This window comes from Eufriesea mexicana, unplaced genomic scaffold (assembly GCF_001483705.2).
Source record: "Eufriesea mexicana isolate 0111107269 unplaced genomic scaffold, ASM148370v2 scaffold1824, whole genome shotgun sequence".
NCBI classification, from domain to species: domain Eukaryota; kingdom Metazoa; phylum Arthropoda; class Insecta; order Hymenoptera; family Apidae; genus Eufriesea; species Eufriesea mexicana.
The window spans coordinates 466,466-485,849 of NW_016909928.1; the positions used below are offsets into that span (position 1 = coordinate 466,466).

Here is a 19,384-nt window from a genome sequence, read left to right on the forward strand (position 1 = left end):
ATCAGTAATTGCACATAAATATGAGATAATAAATAGGTAAGCATGTAACCTTATTACTTATTGGGAATATCGTAATTTTGTAAAGAATTTTGAATGAAACAAAGATCACGTACGTTTATGTTTGTGGTTATGATATTCGGTATTATATAAAATCATTAGCGGTATTAGTAATCTACGTTTCTTTAAAAGTATAAAGTAAAACATCTATCCGTCTACCGTATAATCCTTTTTTAAAAATCTCTATATTATTTTCCTTCTTCCATCTTCTCTTTCCCCCTCTTTTTTGTCCTTTTTATATCTTTCTTCAAAATAATTATAAATTAAAAATCTATGCTATTTAAGGCAGTATTATTCTCATATTCATGTAATTATTATTCATTCTTCTTTATAACGTGTAAATCGTATCAATGATTTAATCTGAAGAAGGGATCGGAATACATATTTCACTAAATTGGTCCAATCACCCTTAATCATGATAGAAGAATGCGAGTTTTAACTAATATCAAGTCAATTAAATTACTTGAACTATGTCTTTCATGTCTATCAGTGTTTGTATCGCATAAGAAAAAGATTTAAGCTCGTTGCGATAAATCGATTACTAAAAGTAGGCTACTGTTGTTATTACTATTATAAAAGAAAAGCTGACCATTCACATAAAATTTAAATGTAGGAATAAATAGTTTTATAAAGTTACACTACTATTTGAATTGTTAAGAAATAATTTAATTGAAACTCTTGAAATATATTATAATGAAATATTAAGAACATTAGATGATGATGATAAGGCAACAGCGTCAAAGAAAGGGGGAGAGGAGAGGGAATCGGATGAGATTCGAATCTTGAGGTTACCGTAACGCGATAACAAGCAAATTTCAATAGATTTCAACCTAACCTCCTGATTAAACTGATTTCAGAAAAATGTCGAGTATAACGATTTAAGATCAACTGGCATTGTCAGGTTGTGTATCTCGATATTCTTCGCTCTCTCTGTGAACGAGGACATGAACGACTGTGGCGGCGGATTGTCGTCTAAGTAGTGCCGGTCTTGAAGGCGGTGCTGAATTTTCTGGACTGGGTTCCGTAACAAGTATGCTTACATCGGTAGATTCGATTGGCAGCGGAGCTGGTTCAGGAGCTGGTTGATGTTTTTTTCGAAGGCTACCGCAACGTCTGCTAAACGCTTCTTTGATGTCACGATGTAAGGTATTCAAAGAGAGTGTTGTAGCGCTTGGCGGAAGTGACCTGCGCTTCGTGGGAAGACTAAGGACTTCCTCGTCGGGATAACTTTCAAAGGCGTTTTGTCGACCGAGAGTCGGACCCGCGATTGATCTGCAGTAAGTTGTCATACATTGTAATTTTGTTTTAGTATTTTTCTATCTTTGCAATTTCTCTTTCATAGAAAAGTCGAATAAGTTAAACGAACGAAGATGAACTAAAAGAAGGAAGGCAAACCTAGTGTGTAGATCACAGGAAGTAGCAGCAGCAACAGAGGAACCAGTAAACGATTGCTGTTCCGTAGTCGGCGAGGGACGGGATACGGTCAGAGCGGGAGGAGGCAGGTCCTCGTGAGTACCGGTGGCGCCGGAGAGCAACAGCAGAGGTAAGTTTGGAAAAAGCCATGCCGAAGCTGTACCGAGTTCGCTGAAATCGCTGGCGTCGCTGGCCCTCGAGGACTTGCGACTACTGGCTCGGCTGCCTCTATGTACATGTAGAAAAGCCGATACTTTGCCACTCCATCCACCCCCGCCCCTACCCTCATTCCCAGCACCAGGACTCGACGTTTGAGTCTGTGAATCCACTTCTTGAGCCATTCTTTCACGTTCCTTTCTTGCCCTGAACACGATGCAATTCTTATTATAGTGCTTCCTATTAAAAATCAACTTGCGTTATATGTTACACAAAGTGAGGCAATTACTCACGTTATATAGTCTCTGATAGTACGTTGAATCAACCTAGCCGCTTTGTCCTGACGTTTCCACATTCTCGTTGAAGAAACAATTTCAAGTTCTTTACGAGTTGGAAATTGTTTCTTAAACTTTATATCCATTTGCTCCTGTAGCTTTCGAAAATCTTCAGATTCTTCGACGTGTCCAAGAACGTGCTTGACAAGTGCGTGTAGAATGTCCAGACAATGAATTTTATTTCCCTTCGCGATGGGGAGATTGAAACTAACTAACGCAACCATATTAGGCTTTGAAATTCCTAATGGTGGATCCAGGCTTGCTATGAAATCGCTTAATTGCGAAAAATTTATGAACTGTGTCGCATGCGGATCGTACCTACGAATCAATTACGTAATTATACTTTTTAACGTCGAATTTTTATTGACGGTATAACCACACAGAAAGAAAGAGAGAGAGAGAGGGGGGGAGGGGGAGGGGGCAGAGAGAGAGAGAGAGAGAGAGAGAGAGAGAGAGAGGAGTGTATAATGTGTAAAATGATACTAAAGCAATTCTTACTTGGACCATCGTATGTAAAACATTTCTAGATCATCTTCAACAATGCCGATTTCTTCTTCTTGATGAGCCTGATTAAAGTTCTCGAGAATAATAGCAATGTACATATTGATAACGATCATATAGCTGATTATGATGAAAGAAGTAAAATAGGTTATTGCCAAGAGAGGATATCCGCAATTTCCATTCATCTGCCGACTAGTTGGAGTCGGATCGCAATCCGGTGGTTGCACCATCAAAGATTCTAACACGTCGTTCCAACCGGCTGATGTCATTAATCGAAACAGTAATTGCATGCTTCTACCAAAAGTTTCGAAATTTACCTAGAGAAAAGGAAGAAAAAAAAGAGGAAAAAAAGAAAAAGAGCACAGAAAAGAACAGGAGGATTACAATTAGCAAGTCGTGTTTGGGTAACATATAGTTGGAAAAATAGAGATTCATAAAAGTAACAATATTCGAATAATCTTTACTCACCATGTCATCAAGTGCGCCTTGTTTTTTAACGTGACCAAAGACTGACATGCCAATAATGGCATAAATAAAAGTAATTAGAGCTAACAGGGCACCAATGTTAAACAGCGCCGGAAGACTAACCACCAGAGCGAAGAGCAGTTTGCGTATACCTTTTGCTGCTTTTATGAGTCTTAAGATTCTACCGATTCTGAACACTCTCACGACTCGCAGGAGCGTCGGGGACACCGGAAAGTCTACCATAATATCCTCCATTAATATTCCCAATATCGAAGCCAGCACAAGGAGGAAATCGAACAAGTTCCATGGCACCGTGAAATAATGATATCGAAGTCCTATTATTTTCACAATTGCTTCTAAACCGAAAACGGTTGTGAAAAATGCATTGGATACTTCGAGGACGAAAAAAATTGGATGAGGTTGATCATAATGCTCGATTCCCATTGTCAGCATGTTGAGGAATATCAAAATGAAAATTGCTATTTCGAATCTGGAAACATCGTAGTCGTTTATAAAATGAAATCGATAAAAAGAATAGTTACATTTCTTGGAAAAAAGAAAGGAAAAAAAAAGAAAAATGTTTAAAGGGTAGATAAGAGAATAAGGTATGTAAATAAACGAGTAAAACTTAAGTATATTACCTGCGTGAATTCGATAGGTCGTAAAACATTGCGAGGATTTGATTCATCGGACGCTTTATCACTTTTTGTGGCTTTTTACGGCCGAGTTTTTTCATGGCAGTGTAGTAGTGTTTTTGACTTTCGGTCAAAAACATTTCTAGCACTCCACCTTCGTACTGAAAATAGGGATAAACGGGATAAGAAGGGGGAAGGAAAAAAATGCTTCAGCGTTCGATGAAATATATAAAAATGTTACATCTTAATAATCTCTTCCTCATCGATTCTTTATGTTTCTTACCTTTTTCTTCAACATGTTAAAGTTGTCTATAATTACTCCGATAAAGAGATTGAGTGTAAAAAAAGAGCCGCAAACAATAAATATCACAAAGTAGAAATATGCGTAGATGTTTGCTTCTCTTTGAGGTTGAAGATCTACACCTCTTGCGTCTATTGCATCCTGCATTACCTCCATCCACCCTTCGAAAGTAGCTACTTGAAATAGAGCTAGGTAAGCTATTCCCACGTGATCGAACGTAATTTTACTGTTTTCCCAAGAGTAATTTTTCCTCAGACAATCGTCTTTCGTGTCCACGATCTAAGAATTCACGTTCATCGATTCGAATTTTCCTTGTTTATTTTTCGGAGTTTGGAAAGATCTCCGCTTTCACGTCGCCAAAGCAGAGAAAGAAAAAGGGAAAAATTCTACTTACCGATATATCTAATAATTCGCCATACTCGTCAATGCATTTGAAAAACTTGCCGCCAAAAAATTGTACACCCATAATAGAAAATATCAGCCAGAACACGAGACAGACGAGGAGCACGTTGAATATACTAGGTATCGCATACATCAACGCGTTCACTACGATCTAGCAAGGACAAAAAAAGAAACAGCCGATACTTCTAACTCTCAAGCTTTCAAGTTATCTACCGGCGATCTACTAGCATAGTCTACGCCAATCCCTTACCCTCATGCCTTGCCATCTCGATATCGCTCTTAGTGGTCTCAGTGCTCGCAAAGTTCTTAACGATCTTAGCACTTTCAAGTTTTCGTTCTCTTCTATCAACAAACTAAATGTTGATACCTGTTCAAGAAAAATTACATTACGATCGTTGAAGAAACACATTTATATTTTTCTTCGTACAAAAAGAGTGACATGCTGTTCGTGTGTTTAACGCAACAATAGAACTATCGCGAATTTATTTGCAAAATCAGCATTTAATTGAAACGAAAAGAATAAAGATTCAGAAGGCAAATAATTGCATATTTATACGTACATAGATGTTTAAATCTTTCCATATTTTGCGTAATATTCAAATTACGGAGGCGAAGAAGAGAGTAAATGAATAAAACTTGCTACTTTATTTCAATACTCAACAATGACAACGGTGCCATAAAATGCTATGCAAAGCAACATACGTGAAATTTTGTAAAAAAATTGTATGAGTGAATAGGAATCGCGTAATTCTTATTAAATATTCCATTCAAATATATCGTTTCCAAGGCTGACGATAAACCATTTCCTCAACTTTACCACATAAAATAAAAAAATCAATCCAAAAGTTACATAAAATTATTTCCAACTGATCTTTTGTAGCTCTGCATATTTATAGATCCATATTAGTATACATATCGATAATGTTATTTCTACTACAGTTGAGAGGAAAGATACAGTTGCGACACATGTCCCCAGCTATAATCATCTTTTTCTTCTAAGTATGTGAAAAAAGCACATACTTGGTAAAAAGATATAATAAAGTAATTAATTAAAGTAAAAAAGTAAAATAATTAAAGTAATTACACATAATAAAAAAATTAAGTAAAAAGATATAAGCGTTCAAAGATTTACAGACATAATAATGAATTTTTTTTTTTGTGGGGTGAGGTTTTCTTTCTTTTCTTCCTTTCGAATTTTTGAACATTTCTTATAAGTATTACCAGAAACCATAAATATCTTTAAAGGATTATATTTTTTTAATAAAGCATTTTCGAACATATGTTTCTATGAATTTGTTTCATCTATTTGACCTCAGTAACACGTAGTCCAAGTTTGGTCCACACCTTTTTGGACATCTTATATAGTTGCTCGTAAAGGTATTTGAATGTTTGTAGACTATGTTAGATCTAGACTTTCGATAAATGAAATAAAAACATTGGGCTCAGACTTAAAAAAGTTATACTGCAGCTAATATACATTACGAGTGTTGAAACTGTTTAGGGAAAATTATAAAAAATTCTGACGACAAATATAGTAGTCACTGAATGTGAACATACCTGTAACGTCAAGAGAATACAAAATTTATCATCAGTTTCAATATATTTTTGACGATTTTTCTATATATGTTCCATATTTGTTTTATTAAATTTTTTCATAATTTTATTCACATGTTTCCGACTTGTATTTCATCTAATTTATATTTAATTTGTTACAAGCTTAGAGTACAAACGTACGAATATTTTTCTAAATAATAATTGCACGTTTATTAGAGGAAAAATACTAAATGTTACGTAAGACATTAACTGATTAAAAATAAGCAAGGATTAGTATATTGTTCATATATTATTCAATTTAGATGATTACCAGCAACGGTAATATACAAATACAAACAATATAAATATTTTAGAGTTTCAAAACCAATAAAATTATATGATATGTATAAGGTTATCAGTTTCAATGGATAAAAGCTGACTTTTTATAAACCATCGGTTGTATAAAAAGACACTTTAAATAAGAATCGCATGGTTTCGAACTAAAATTTTGTAGCTGGATAGAGCCAAATAAAAATTAATACGTTATATGTAATATTAATATGTCTTTCAATGTACTAATTAATGCAACCTGGAATTTTTTACAAAAATGTATTAAGTCATGTATATCAAAACATGATTAATTTCGAAGACATTTTAATTTGAATAATGTTAAGAAATCATCACTCTCTTACCACATTAATTAGTAATGGTATAGTCATATTCAAATTAAAGTATCTTCTGAACTAACAATTTTTCGATATATGTACTAATTTGCATTGATTAATATATTAAAAGACATATAATTTTACTTAGAAAAATACATGACACGATTTACACGAAACCATACGATTCTTATCAAAATAATTATTTTTTACGGCGAGTAGTTTACGTGTAATCAGTATTTATCGATTAGGATCGAGTACCTTATATAAAATTATATGCCAACATTTTTTTACATAAACTGTTCAGATTGTAGTTTTGTTTTTATCACTATGAGTACTTGCATATTTATAATCAGTACATACATAGCGTGTCCTTTTTGTTTGGAAATGTGCAAATATTTAAAAAGTCTAAATAATAGCTTAGAATATTATATTTAAATTTCTAAGAGGAAACATTTTTTATCGCAAATTCTTATAGCTAATATCGAATAGCTTTCGAAATAGCTATATTTTTATACGAAAACCACTCCATCGAGAAATGACATTTCAAAGTTGATATACCATCACCCTTTCTAGAGCTGCCTTAATATACAGTCCCGGTCAAAAGGATAGTACATATGTACCACTTCTAATTTTTCAATTTTAACAAATAATATCATATTATTACGATCTTAAGATAAGGAAATTTTTCGAAGGGTAACAATCATTTCTTTTTTTTGTCGTATGTCTAGCGGAGTTAAAGTAATGTGGACAAAATTATAGGGCAGATATACAAAGTAGTTAAATGAGCTTTAATTTTTATGGATGAGAAATAGTATCTTATCGATTTGTTATAGATTTTTAAATGTTGAATCCAAATCTGCTAGAAAAGAATGGCCTATAACATCTGGCGTCAAAAAAATATTTGAAGATAAAAGCGAAAAGATCCAATTTTCGTTATATTTGCGAAGGGATATTGTGAAGATTAATAAATAAACTAAATAAATTAATTTCAAAATGAGATATCTCAGTAACAAGAGATCTTATAATGACAAAACAAATTTGATTTTGTAGGTGAAATATGGTACTGTGTAATATATAAAACAAAGATACTGAGCAAAATTACTCTTCTTGATATCTCTTTGCAAATATAACGAAAATCCAGACTTTTTCTTTTTTATCTTGAAATATCTTACACATGATATATACATCGATATGACAGCTCATTTCTTGCCAGATTCGGATACAGCAATCAAAAATCTCTAAGGTACTATTTTTTATTCACAAGAATCAAAGCTTGTCGTACTTGTGCTATTATTTTGTCCGGGATATTTTAACTATTTTTTCTGCTAGTGACGAAAGAGAGCGATAATTTGTTGTTTTTCCAAAGATTTTCTTATTCTAGGATCGTAAGATTACAATATCATTCGTTAAGATGGCAAAATTGTATATATGTTACTTCAAAATTTAAAGTAACATACATGTGATATCTTTTTGACCGGGACTGTATTAATGGTGTGCATTTGGTAACGTTAATGTTAAGGATATACCGATATACAAGGTGTTCGCTGCAGTTGATTTGGACCAGCTTTTTTTCGCAAACAACAAGGTAACAATATGGTAGCGTACTCCAATTATAGGTGACCTATAAAACTAATTGTTTTTTAAATGGAATTCTACTTCTTTTTTTAAATGTATAAAAACGTATAGAATATCACTAAATGTTAATTTATTTCTTTTGCTTCTGATCTTATATTACCTTGGAAACCACTATATTCTATATGGACAAATTCGCCTTAATCCATTTTTGATATGATATAAAAAATATATAACATTCCATTTAAAACAGCAAAGATCATCTTCATTTTTCGAAAATTATCGCAAATATAAAAAATTGAAGTATGCTATCATATTGGTTCATCTTTTTCAAATACCATTTATGAGAAAAATGCTGATTCAGATTACCGCGAGCTCCTTGTATATTAATATATTTGTGATTGCAAGAAAAACACTGTATAACATAATTTAAAACAATTCTAGTTTCGTCATTGATTGACAAATCAAATTTTGGATGTTCAAAAATAATCATGCAATTCGACCAGTTGCTAAAGAGAAGAATTCACGTTGAGAAATTGAAACGGCAATATGTTGAGAATGAAAATATATGACATGTGTCATTTTTCCTTATAACTACAGATATAGGTATAGAATGTCTGGTGGTTCTACGAATTTTCAATCTCAATTCCCACAAGAACAAAATATCGAACGAAGAAACTATTCTTCCTCTTTGTCTTTTTCTTTTCGACACAGCGTCTCGATTGTACCAGTCTTTTTTGTATCAAACATCATATATGTATACTGATATCAACATATATTAATATAATATCGATATACATATATTTAAAACTTTATGTCTCCATACTGGTTTGTGCAAAAAGCACAAGTAATGTTTTGAAAACAATTGGATATTAATTATAAGAATATGTAATAAAAAATGAATACTGCACAAATCTCCGCAGGTCTTATCAATATCGTTGCAAGGTAATATAAATATCATCACTATATATCCCTCTTGATATTCTATAACATTCATCCGAAATATTATTTGTTAAAGTTTGAAAGATAATTATATCGGGCACGTAAAATTTAGAAAGACATGAAGGAAGAATATTTTGTTTTTACTGGATATGACAGTTTATCTCTTTTCCATCGAGTCCAATAAATACATTAATGTCAGAACTCCTTAAACCACAGGTCAAGTGTATATGGATTTACAAATATGCAAAGTTAAAATAAAAAGATTAAAAGGTTAACGATAATTTACGTGATTTTACGATATCGATACGTGATTTTGGCACAAATTCCTTTATCGTGTATCATATGAATAAAGATATTAAAGTTTCTTATTTATCGCTATGGTATCACAGATAATTATAAAACATGAATATCGATAATTGCTAGAATAACTAATCATGCTATCAGCTAGCCATGAATACGAAAGATGGTGATAGAATCGGGCAAAGATAAAAGAAATGAAACAAGTTTGCTAAGATTTTGGAGGGATAAAGTAAGACGTAAAGCGTTAGAAAATTGGTTCAGCCATAATCAGATACAATATAAGCAACGTATTAATTCTGCACGTACCTGAATCCACACAAGGCGACATATATAAAAAATTCATAAAGAAACGCATAAAAATGAAGAAGACAGTGAGACAAATAGCAAAATCGTAACACGGTAGTTACGATCGGCGAGAACGAAAAATCCATGCAGCAACGATGGACGGAAGATTTATATCACATGCGCTCGCGCACACGTATGTGCCTTTGCTTGCACATACACGCAAACACATATATGACCGAAATCGATGCTGCTCTTGAATTTATAGCTCTACTTACAAAGACAATTATAAAATCCAAGATTGTCCAAAAACTGGTGAAATATTTGCAGAAACCCAGAGCTAACCACTTGAGTAACATCTCAATACTGAAAAGCGCACAAAAGCCAAGATTGGTCCAATAGAGGATTTTCTTCAAAAAAGGATTATCATCTAGGTAAATATCTTCAAAACAAAGCGTTATGGAAGATGCAAAAATTAAAACTAGGATCATCCATTCGAAGCCAGGCGTATCAACCACCGAGAGAATTATTGTTCGCAGTTTGATCCACTTTTTGCCAATAGCTGTTGCAATACACCGATCAATGCAGGTACACCTGCACATACAACGTATTGGTATCAAACTCATTCACTGGCAGAAGAGAAATTCGAAGTGCAGTAGTATGTTCTTACTTATGGTAACACTGTCGTGGAAAACAATCTTGTGGTTCTTTGCGCCGATTACTTCTTCCAAATCCGGGAAAAGAACCCATTCCGTCGATATATTTCCCTTTACTATTTCTTCTACCACCAACAGTCAATTCATCGACATAGCTGACAAGCGCGTGCCAAGGTCGCTTTGGTATTCGATCCTCGGGTTTGAGAAAAGGATCTTTCTGAGGCAACATCGCGACCCTTTCTTCCGCGGCTGTTTTACTCAAGGGCGAAGATTCTTTCGCTACCTCGAGATCTTGACATTCCAGCTCCTTACTTTCGTTTGATTCCACTTCTCCCTTTTTATTTAAATAATTGCTTTCGTCGTACGGTGATTCGTCTTTTTCTTGTTCTTTTTCCCATTGTTCATACCTTTGTTCTTCCGTTTGAGATTGAGAGTAAACCGGATCGTAAGTAAAAACAGGTTGATTTAAACTTTCTTGGTATGATCTATTGTAAACGTTATCTTTTGGAAGGCTGAGCACAGTCTCTTGAATAGCGTATTTAGTCTCGTTGTCAGAACGATCTATTACTCGCCGTACAATTTTCTCGAAACGGGGATCTTTCCCTTTTGCTTTACCGGCAGCTTGAGCTAGCCGTGAGCATTTATTTTTCCGTATTATCGAACGAATACGATCAAACGACCTTGCGAGTTTTGACTCTTCTCCGACTTCTTCCTTTTTCTGCTTTAACTCTTCCGAATTAAAGCTGTTGAGCAGTAAAGCAAGAAACAAATTCAACACCATAAAATTACCCATTACGAGAGCTGGTAAAAATATGGCGAGGCAAGCTCCAGGCCCGTCTTCGTGTTCTGCTCTCATGCAATCCCATAAGGGTTCAATCCATTCTCCACAAAGTATACGAAATATCATCATAAACGAATGAAAGAAATCGTTAAAGTTCCACCTTGGTACTGGATCTGGATAAAACTTGTCCAAAGTGTAGTCTTTACTGAATAATTGCATGCCGATCACGGCAAATATATAAATCACGATCACCAATACTAAGGTGAGATTTCCAAGGGCGCCGATGGTCGAAATAATAATGCTGAGAAGAACCTTCATCGTCGTCCATGATTGTGCCAGTTTTAACACTCGTAGAAGTCTCAGCCCGCGTATCACGGAAAGACCGTCTACCAGCTCGAAGGTAAGATCTATCAGAGACGCTGATACTATTATCAAATCGAAATTGTTCCATCCGTTGGCGAAGAAATCTTTACTCAGCGCCAACAGCTTCAGCAAGCATTCGAAGGTGAAGATACTGGTAAACACTTTATTACCGATGTTGAGCGCCTGTCGAATCGACTCGCTCATTCCGTGATGCTCCATTGCCAGAAAGCCGGTATTCAGGACGATGCACAGTGTGATCGTCAACTCGAATAATGGATCTCTCACTACCTAGATACGAGCCACTGGTGAATCGAGAGTTGAGCGTTTCCTTTTTTTCTCATTTGCTATTCTTAGCTTTATTTATCCTACGTATGTTGCTAATAACTCGTTCGTTATCCGTTAGTATTCATGCAAAGCAATATAACGAATATCGAACTCATTATATCAGATAGAAATACCTACGTTCATTTCCGAAGACGCTCCACTCTCGGCGCTACTTTTACCTTTCGACATACCTACCTTATATAAACAATTTTGAAATCGTAGCCAACCCTCGTAATCTATACAGCATTGGATGCATTTTTCACAGTTCCTATCCGGAAGATCATCTGGAATGCACAAGAAACGGATCGTTATAAATTTCTATTTCAAATCGTTCGAATGTATATAAAACGATGAATAAAATTCGTTGTTTTACCTAAAATAACGATATGCGATAAATATTCCGGCGGTAAGGTATACATTTGTTTCTTTGTTTTCACGCCATTGCATTTAAATACTCGAATTTCTCGAGTAGTTCCGCTAGCAATAGAAACTGGAACATTTGTTGGCGTTTGAAGATATCCACCGGAATGAGTTGCCTGTGTCTTTTCTCTTTCATTGTCGCCTTCTGTCTCATTGTTCACTTCATTTCTCGTTTCAGCCACGTTGGTTTCAACAGTGATATCGGTATTATTATTAGTAGGTGTTCTCTCTTGCCAATTGACATTAGATTCTTTGTTATCGCGTCTATCATGTTCCTCTACGGATGTGACATCGTCTCCATCGTGATCGTCAACAACACCCGAATCATCCAACGACGATTGTTGATTACTGTTGTTACTTGCTTGTCGAGAATGAAGCATTCCACGATTTGGCGCTAGTCTATGAATCGCATTGTTTTCCGCCGTTCGCGGACTGACATTTTGTAGAACTAAATGAGACGGTCGAACGTTCGAGTGTCTTGGACTTGGACTCGGGCTTGGTGTCACGGACCTAATCGGTTAGAAAATTACAAGAAAAATTATTTTAAAAAAATGATTTTTTGCAAAAAAGATGTCTGTAATTTTTCCGGATAACCTACTAAAAAGCAACAATGCTCTATCATATTCATATCAGGTGTACAAATCTATCATATCAGATGGAAGAACGGATGGACCCAAAATGTAAATTTTTAGTTTCGGATATTTATTAGTTTTCCAGATATGTGTAGGATTGGGATGAATATGGGCCTTGAAAGAATGTCGGGAGTGTTTGAACTTAGAACAAAGGTGACCACGCGCGAAAAGATCGAGTGGATGTGTATGACAGCCAAGTGCGATAGATGATTGGAAGTCAGTTTATGAGTGCGGCATGTGTTTGAAGTACCTGGTCCACCGAGGATGATTGCGGGGAAAGAGGTATGATTAGGAAGGAAAGCCTGAGTGTGAAAAAAGGACAGAATGAATGGTTTAAATAAGGGTGCAAGGGCGCAGGCGAGGCAGAGTGTGCCAGTGTGTCAGTCAGAAAGTATGTAAGAAGTCCAAGTCAGTCTAATTGTAAGAAAGATCAGAAGAGCGTACCCATAGCGGATCTCACTTGTTTCATAGCCGTCATTCTATTTATAAGCTTATTTTATTCTATTAAGAAGCCAACGATACTATCTTGGGTCAGTTTACCCAAAATCTGATCCTACATATGGATAGACGTATACTTTTGTTTACTATCGTAAGCAATTGGACAATTGACGGTGAATGTCAACGATTACTATAGCAAAAGCGGTTGTATTACTAACGACAGTATAGGCAAAATATAATGTATGTATTGTATAAGTAGTATTATAATAAAAGAAGTCTATTTCATACTAATAGACTACTGATGTCTCTTGGAAATACAGTTACTTTGCCATTTGTGCAGCAAATGAATTGTTATTCCACGACAGAAGGAAAATACCTGCTTGGCACAGAGCCACCTTTATCTTGACCAGATGAACCAGAGCCGGCAGTGCTTCTTCCACGTCTTCTTCTTCGTGTTTTCTTACGCGTGTAACTACTTAGAAGAACGCCTTTTCTCGCATCTAATTTCTTTTGTTTTTCTTTGGCAAGCGTCTTGACATTGATTTTTGTCGGGTCGAAACTAAACGTCGAGTCCTCGCGATGGTCGGTTAAGTCTTTCCTTCGTTCCTGTTACGTATCAAGACAAAAATGATAGACAAGGATGAAGAGTAACAGTTACACGTAAATAATCAAAGCGATATAATCATATACCTCGTTTGTAATTTCAGCTTCCTCCTCGTAGCTTAGCGCAACTACAGCGAGCATTAAATTAATCAAATAGAATGAGCCAAAAAACACAACCACCGTGAAGAACGAGACGCTGATAGGTCCGCACGCCGACAATACCTATAAAGCAAAGTTATAATTTATAAATGAAAATAATCATTCATGTAAAAAGAAATAAGTTGACAAGTCACCTTATTGTAGACGTCTTCCCAATAATCCAAAGTAATCAATTGAAACGTGGTAAGCATTGACCAAAGAAAATTGTCGAAATTTGTATATCCATGATTTGGATTTGGGCCAACACAAAGACAAATGTAACTTTCGTTGCAGTGCCTAGAAAGTAAGATTCCTCGTATTAAAAGTGAGATATCACTTAGGGTAGTCGCGCGTAATAACAAACCAAGTTTGGCTAACCTGGCGCCAGTTGCGTTACCGCAAATTATTGGTTCTTCATCTTCGTTGAATGCCCAGTTGGATGAGTTCCAAGTCCACCTGTGGACGGTACAAGGTATCGGTTAATGCCTCTTGAGAGTCAACGAGCCATTGTCTTTCAAGTTGATACATATGTGCATACATAAAATACTATGCAACATATATATCTAAGTAGAACATATTTATACGACAAACAATACGTACTCTTTCCAATCGACCTGCGTATTATTAAATTCCAAATTCTTTACACATTTATTCCGAAGTTCACCCATGTAAACTTGTAAAGCGAAGAGTGCAAAAACCATCAGACAAAAAATCGTGAGCATCATTACTTCGGCAAGTTGTTTAAAACTATGTAATAATGCATTAATGATGGTTTTTAAACCTGCAAAGATATTAGATAAAATATCATTCTTCTAATATTGATATGCTTATTCTCTTGTAAACAAAATCTGTTACGACTTTTTTAATAAAGGTTCAATAAAGATCGTTTATCGATTTACACGTTTTATCAACTGCCCTCGACTAGAAGGATAACGATTTCGCGTTATAACGTTGAAAAGAAATAGTAAAGGGAAGGCTCGGATTATTAAAAGTCGCCATGTTTTCCAAGTTCTTACCAGGCAAAATTGAAACGGTTTTAAGAGCTCTTAATACACGGAAGGTTCTCAACCCAGCTAAATTTCCTACTTCCATTCCTATAGTCGCATAGCCACTGGTGATCACTACGAAATCCAACCAATTCCACGGATTTCGTAGGTAAGTGTATTTATTGAGCACAAATCCTTTGGCTATCGATTTGATCACCATTTCGGCCGTGTATATAGCCAAGAATATATACCTGAAAAACAAAAGGAGAAAAAGGTACGTTGTTATAAAGGCACAGTTATAAAGTTTGATTAATCCGTAGCGATGAGTGGGTTGTGAAAATGCTTACTCGGCTTCCTCGATAGTTTCCGTCATGGCGAGGAAGGCACAATTTAATATTATTGTAGCCATGACTATATAATCGAAGTACTGATTCGTGCTTAGGAAAATACAATATCGCCGTATAGGATTCCATGGAGAAAATATGAACCAACTGTTTGTCGCCGTAAATCTGTGAATGTAATTCTTACGAAATCTCTTGGACACTACGCAAAACGTCTGAAACACACAGTGCAGACGATATATTATATACAAGTGAAAATAATCTTTTAAGATTATCAAATTTATAAATTTTGATATATAAATTCCTAACGCGTTCGAAGATTAAAAATAATAAAACATTAACCAATTTTGTATTACAATGATTAAAATTAAAAGATTATCGAAAAAAAGAACGGGAAAAGAACTGTTTCCCGTGTTTGATTTTCAAATCGATTAAAAGATTTTTACGAAACATTAGCCTAAAACATACGTATATATCTCTTTCCTTTCGATTTTCGCGATTTTTAGGTTCTACTTCGATCTTGTTAGCAGTATCATCGATTTCAACAACCAGACTCTTAATATATTTCATGGACAAAAATATATCCCAATCTTTGCTAAATAACTTATATTAATCTCTTTTAGAGCCATTTCGCGCTATCTTTACAGAAAAATGAAATGCCAATTTTAATTAAGCTCAACAACAAACCGATAGAATTTGAGGAGTAAAATAATTATAAAGCAGATATTTAAAGACTTACTTCATCGTAGATGAAATTGTCGATTTCCTCGAGAGGCCTACCGTATAGTTCGGTTGGGAAAGGTTCGTATTTATTTGGAAGCACCGCACCATCTTCGACCGACATTCGCCTTTTCGGCTGGAAACCATAATCTCTAACAAGCTGCACGGTTCTATTTTCCAACCTATCGAGACTTTCCTTCGTGAACAATTTCACCGTTTGTTTATTATTTCCAATAGGGGTTTTAATGGTTGATTTACTGGCGATGGTGACATTCTCGGTTCCATTCGTTTCATCCAAAGCCTCACCGGCGGTTGCCGTTCTAGGGGTACCGAGAGGGTCAACCTGAATTTCCGCACTTCCGGAATCACCGGTCCCAGAATCGGCCGAAGCGCCTGTCGCTGCGGCTAAAGGAGGTCGCAACCTCGCGACGTCTCTAGATCTCGAAACATTCTCGTCGTCGGATTTCTCGCGAATCGCTTTAGATTCCAACGACTCTTGATATTCCGAAGCGCTTTGTCTTGATCTACCTGCACCTGAACCCTTCTCTGATTCCACGAGTTCCGACTCAAACCGATTTTCCCTTCTCAAACATTCTTCGCGTATCGCGAATTCAAGCTCGGCATCTGAAACGGATGATCGCGAACGCCGGTGACGCGTTTCTTCCGCGTACGATGTCAACGGATAATTTGGAAAGATAGGCGACGGGGTTTCACTGTTCTCGTACTTGTGTCCGGTATATTCCGGAGGACTAAGACCCGTGTACGGTGGTGGTGATGATTTCTCCACTTCTGGGGGCGATATCGCGTCACATTCGCTGGTCTCACTCGCGGGAGAAATAAGTATCGAGGCAGAGGTTGAAGCAAAAGTGGAACTGTCATCTGGTCCTCCTCTCCTCTCACCAAAATCGCTAGTCGAAGCAGGTATCTTAGAATCATCGATATCCGATTCCATCCATAACGGCTGCTCAGAGCATGAAAACTCGTGGAGGGAGCCTCGAAGAGCATCGGACACGGAGTGACCAGAGCATTCTTCCTGTTGTTCGTGTTCCCTCGAACGAATCCTTTCGATAGGCGGCAATCCATGATGATCTCCCCGCCTAGTTGATTCGTCGAATCTAGATCTAGATTCGTAATGAGCAGCGGTCACTTCTCCTCTTCTCAATGGTTGAGGTGTTCTCGAAATTCCGATCCTCGAACGATCCAACAACTCGAATTCTTCGGTAATGCCCGTGGGAAGATTTAAACTTCTCTGGCTTCCAATCTCTCGTGGCGATCTTTCAAGAATATCTCGTGCGGGGCCATGAGATCGAGTAGTCTCTCCTGACGAGAATCGAACGAGCTCTTCTCTGAAGAGGTTCGTCGCGTAAAGGCCCGCCACTCGAGGTCGATTAGCGAAGCCATTGTCCTCAGAGCCGTTGCTCGGAGGGTTGGGAGAACCTTTATATCCCTCACGGCCACCTTGCGAAGGTATCATTGGAATCTTTGGTTCCTCGGCTCACCGAAATTTGTACCTTTCATCGTTACGGTTCTTAGGCAGGGCTTATCAAGTTTTCGTTCCTCTTCCTTTTAGTCTCAGAGATTCAGCGACTCGTATATTCGTTCTTCCACAAGAATCTCGTCCCTTATTAGTAAACAGAAGCATAGGAAACACATAATACTGTTTGCCTGTCAGTATTGGTCCTCCTCGAAATCGTCGTAACACCACCGCATTACAGTGAAAGGCAGTTTTACCGATAATTTGATTGCTAGTGACTTGATATATATGATCACGATGCCTTCCAGACTCGTGGATAATTCGTATTTGTGATTCTTTTGAAATTTCAAAGGATGCGGCCGCTATTGACTGAGCGCGAACTCGAATGTATGTCGCGGTACAGTATATAGATTCTTCTTTTTTCGTCGATGACGATCGTGCCGCTGCGACACGTTTCACCACCAAGCGGCAAAAAAGTCAAGAAAGAAACCGAAAATGACGAAGAAGTGGAAATGATAAAAAGAAAAAGGGGGAGAACGAGAAATAGATGAGAAAAGAGAAGCAGGGAAATTGGGGGCAAGCAAGGAGAAAAGGGGAAAGAGAGGAAGAAAGTATAAAGTATACTCGAAAGAGACGTTGCGTGATTTTTCCTTGATGTCTTGATGATCGATGTACCCTAATCTGGTCTGTCCTGTGATGTCGTCTCTTGGATATCGTTCACACGCGATTCCGTCGCTAATAGCATCGCGGTAGAAAACAATGCCAAATAACAAGATGGAATAACAACGAGAAATAAAGCAAAATCAGTCTGTTGCTTACTGGTCACTCCAGTAACGTACGACACTCACGAATCATATTTACCATCTGTTTTATCCAAGGAGATTCGAAGATCGAGTTTTGAATACTATCCCAAATAGGGTTTGAATGAAATGTCAACGACGTGCCGTAGAATACGACGGTCAGGGGATAAGAAGAATCAGATGGACAAAGTGGCGAGTAGAGAGCCAACAAGAACACGACAGTGCGTATTAATATAGAAACGGAAAATGAAATCGGAATAAAAATTAGTACGTATTTAAATGTAACGAGAGAAAGCGATAAAAGGAAAAACAAAACAGCAACGAAAACGAAAGGTGTAGCGAAAAGAAGAAAGCTAGGTAAAAGGAAAAGCGAAGATAGAAATAGATACGAAGGAAAATAAGAAAAGAAATCGTGGTGTACCCTCGTCATATAGTTCGGTAAATTGTGACTCGAACAAGGGTGCAAAATCACGAACGTCTCCGACGAGAACTGTGACGATACTATGGACGAAGTCGATTCGTTTCGCGCGCGCGCGTATTGAACGACCGAGGAAAACAATCGCTACCACGAAACTAGCGAACCACCAACCTGCACGAATACTCTGCCACTCTCCACGCTATCCCCCACTCCAGCTACAACTGACCCCTGCAGGTGATATTGTGGTCAGCAAACATTATGATTCTTTCGTCTCCTTCTCCCATAACTAATATTTTCTTTTTCTGTTTCTTTTCAAAATGAAACATGTACGATTTTGGCGATGTGAAAAATCATGAAGATTGTTTATTGATTTGCAAAAAGGGTCTCATTTTTGTGTATGTAAATACCAAGTACTGTATCAAATTTTATGAAATTCTCTTCGATAAGTTACGTCTACCATCCGTAGTTTTCTTATCCTTACGTTTTTATTTACTTAGTTTTTCAAATGTCTTTCACATATCGTAACACATTTTTCCATTTCAATATGTTTTCCTGATTTAGAGAATTTTTCTCATGAAACTTTCATTTTTTTTTGACATATGTGATATTCATCTACGATTTTCTCTTTGATCGACTTTAAATTTCGAATAAAACGTCCTAGTTCTTCAGGCTATATAGCTATAACTAGAAACTGTCTTTCAAATACTTATTGATTTGTCCTCTAGCGTTGC

The 19,384-nt window shown here is 36.5% G+C and overlaps 1 protein-coding gene across 1 annotated transcript; it reads right to left on the bottom strand.

The window, feature by feature from the left end:
• Positions 1-802: 802 nt before the first annotated feature.
• Positions 803-17,717, bottom strand: LOC108549208 (sodium channel protein 60E). The gene is made up of 21 exons (XM_017902487.1): positions 15,981-17,717; positions 15,248-15,456; positions 14,931-15,151; positions 14,515-14,695; positions 14,293-14,370; positions 14,070-14,211; positions 13,864-13,998; positions 13,550-13,779; positions 12,057-12,613; positions 11,879-11,967; positions 10,230-11,647; positions 9,838-10,153; positions 4,516-4,632; positions 4,258-4,416; positions 3,846-4,142; positions 3,569-3,723; positions 2,931-3,417; positions 2,460-2,779; positions 1,920-2,279; positions 1,453-1,833; positions 803-1,329 (listed from the first exon to the last, which is right to left on the bottom strand). The coding sequence occupies exons 1-21, from the start codon at positions 17,433-17,435 to the stop codon at positions 942-944; spliced, it is 7,695 nt and encodes a 2,564-aa protein (XP_017757976.1). The 5' UTR covers positions 17,436-17,717; the 3' UTR covers positions 803-941.
• Between the last annotated feature and the right edge of the window lie 1,667 nt (positions 17,718-19,384).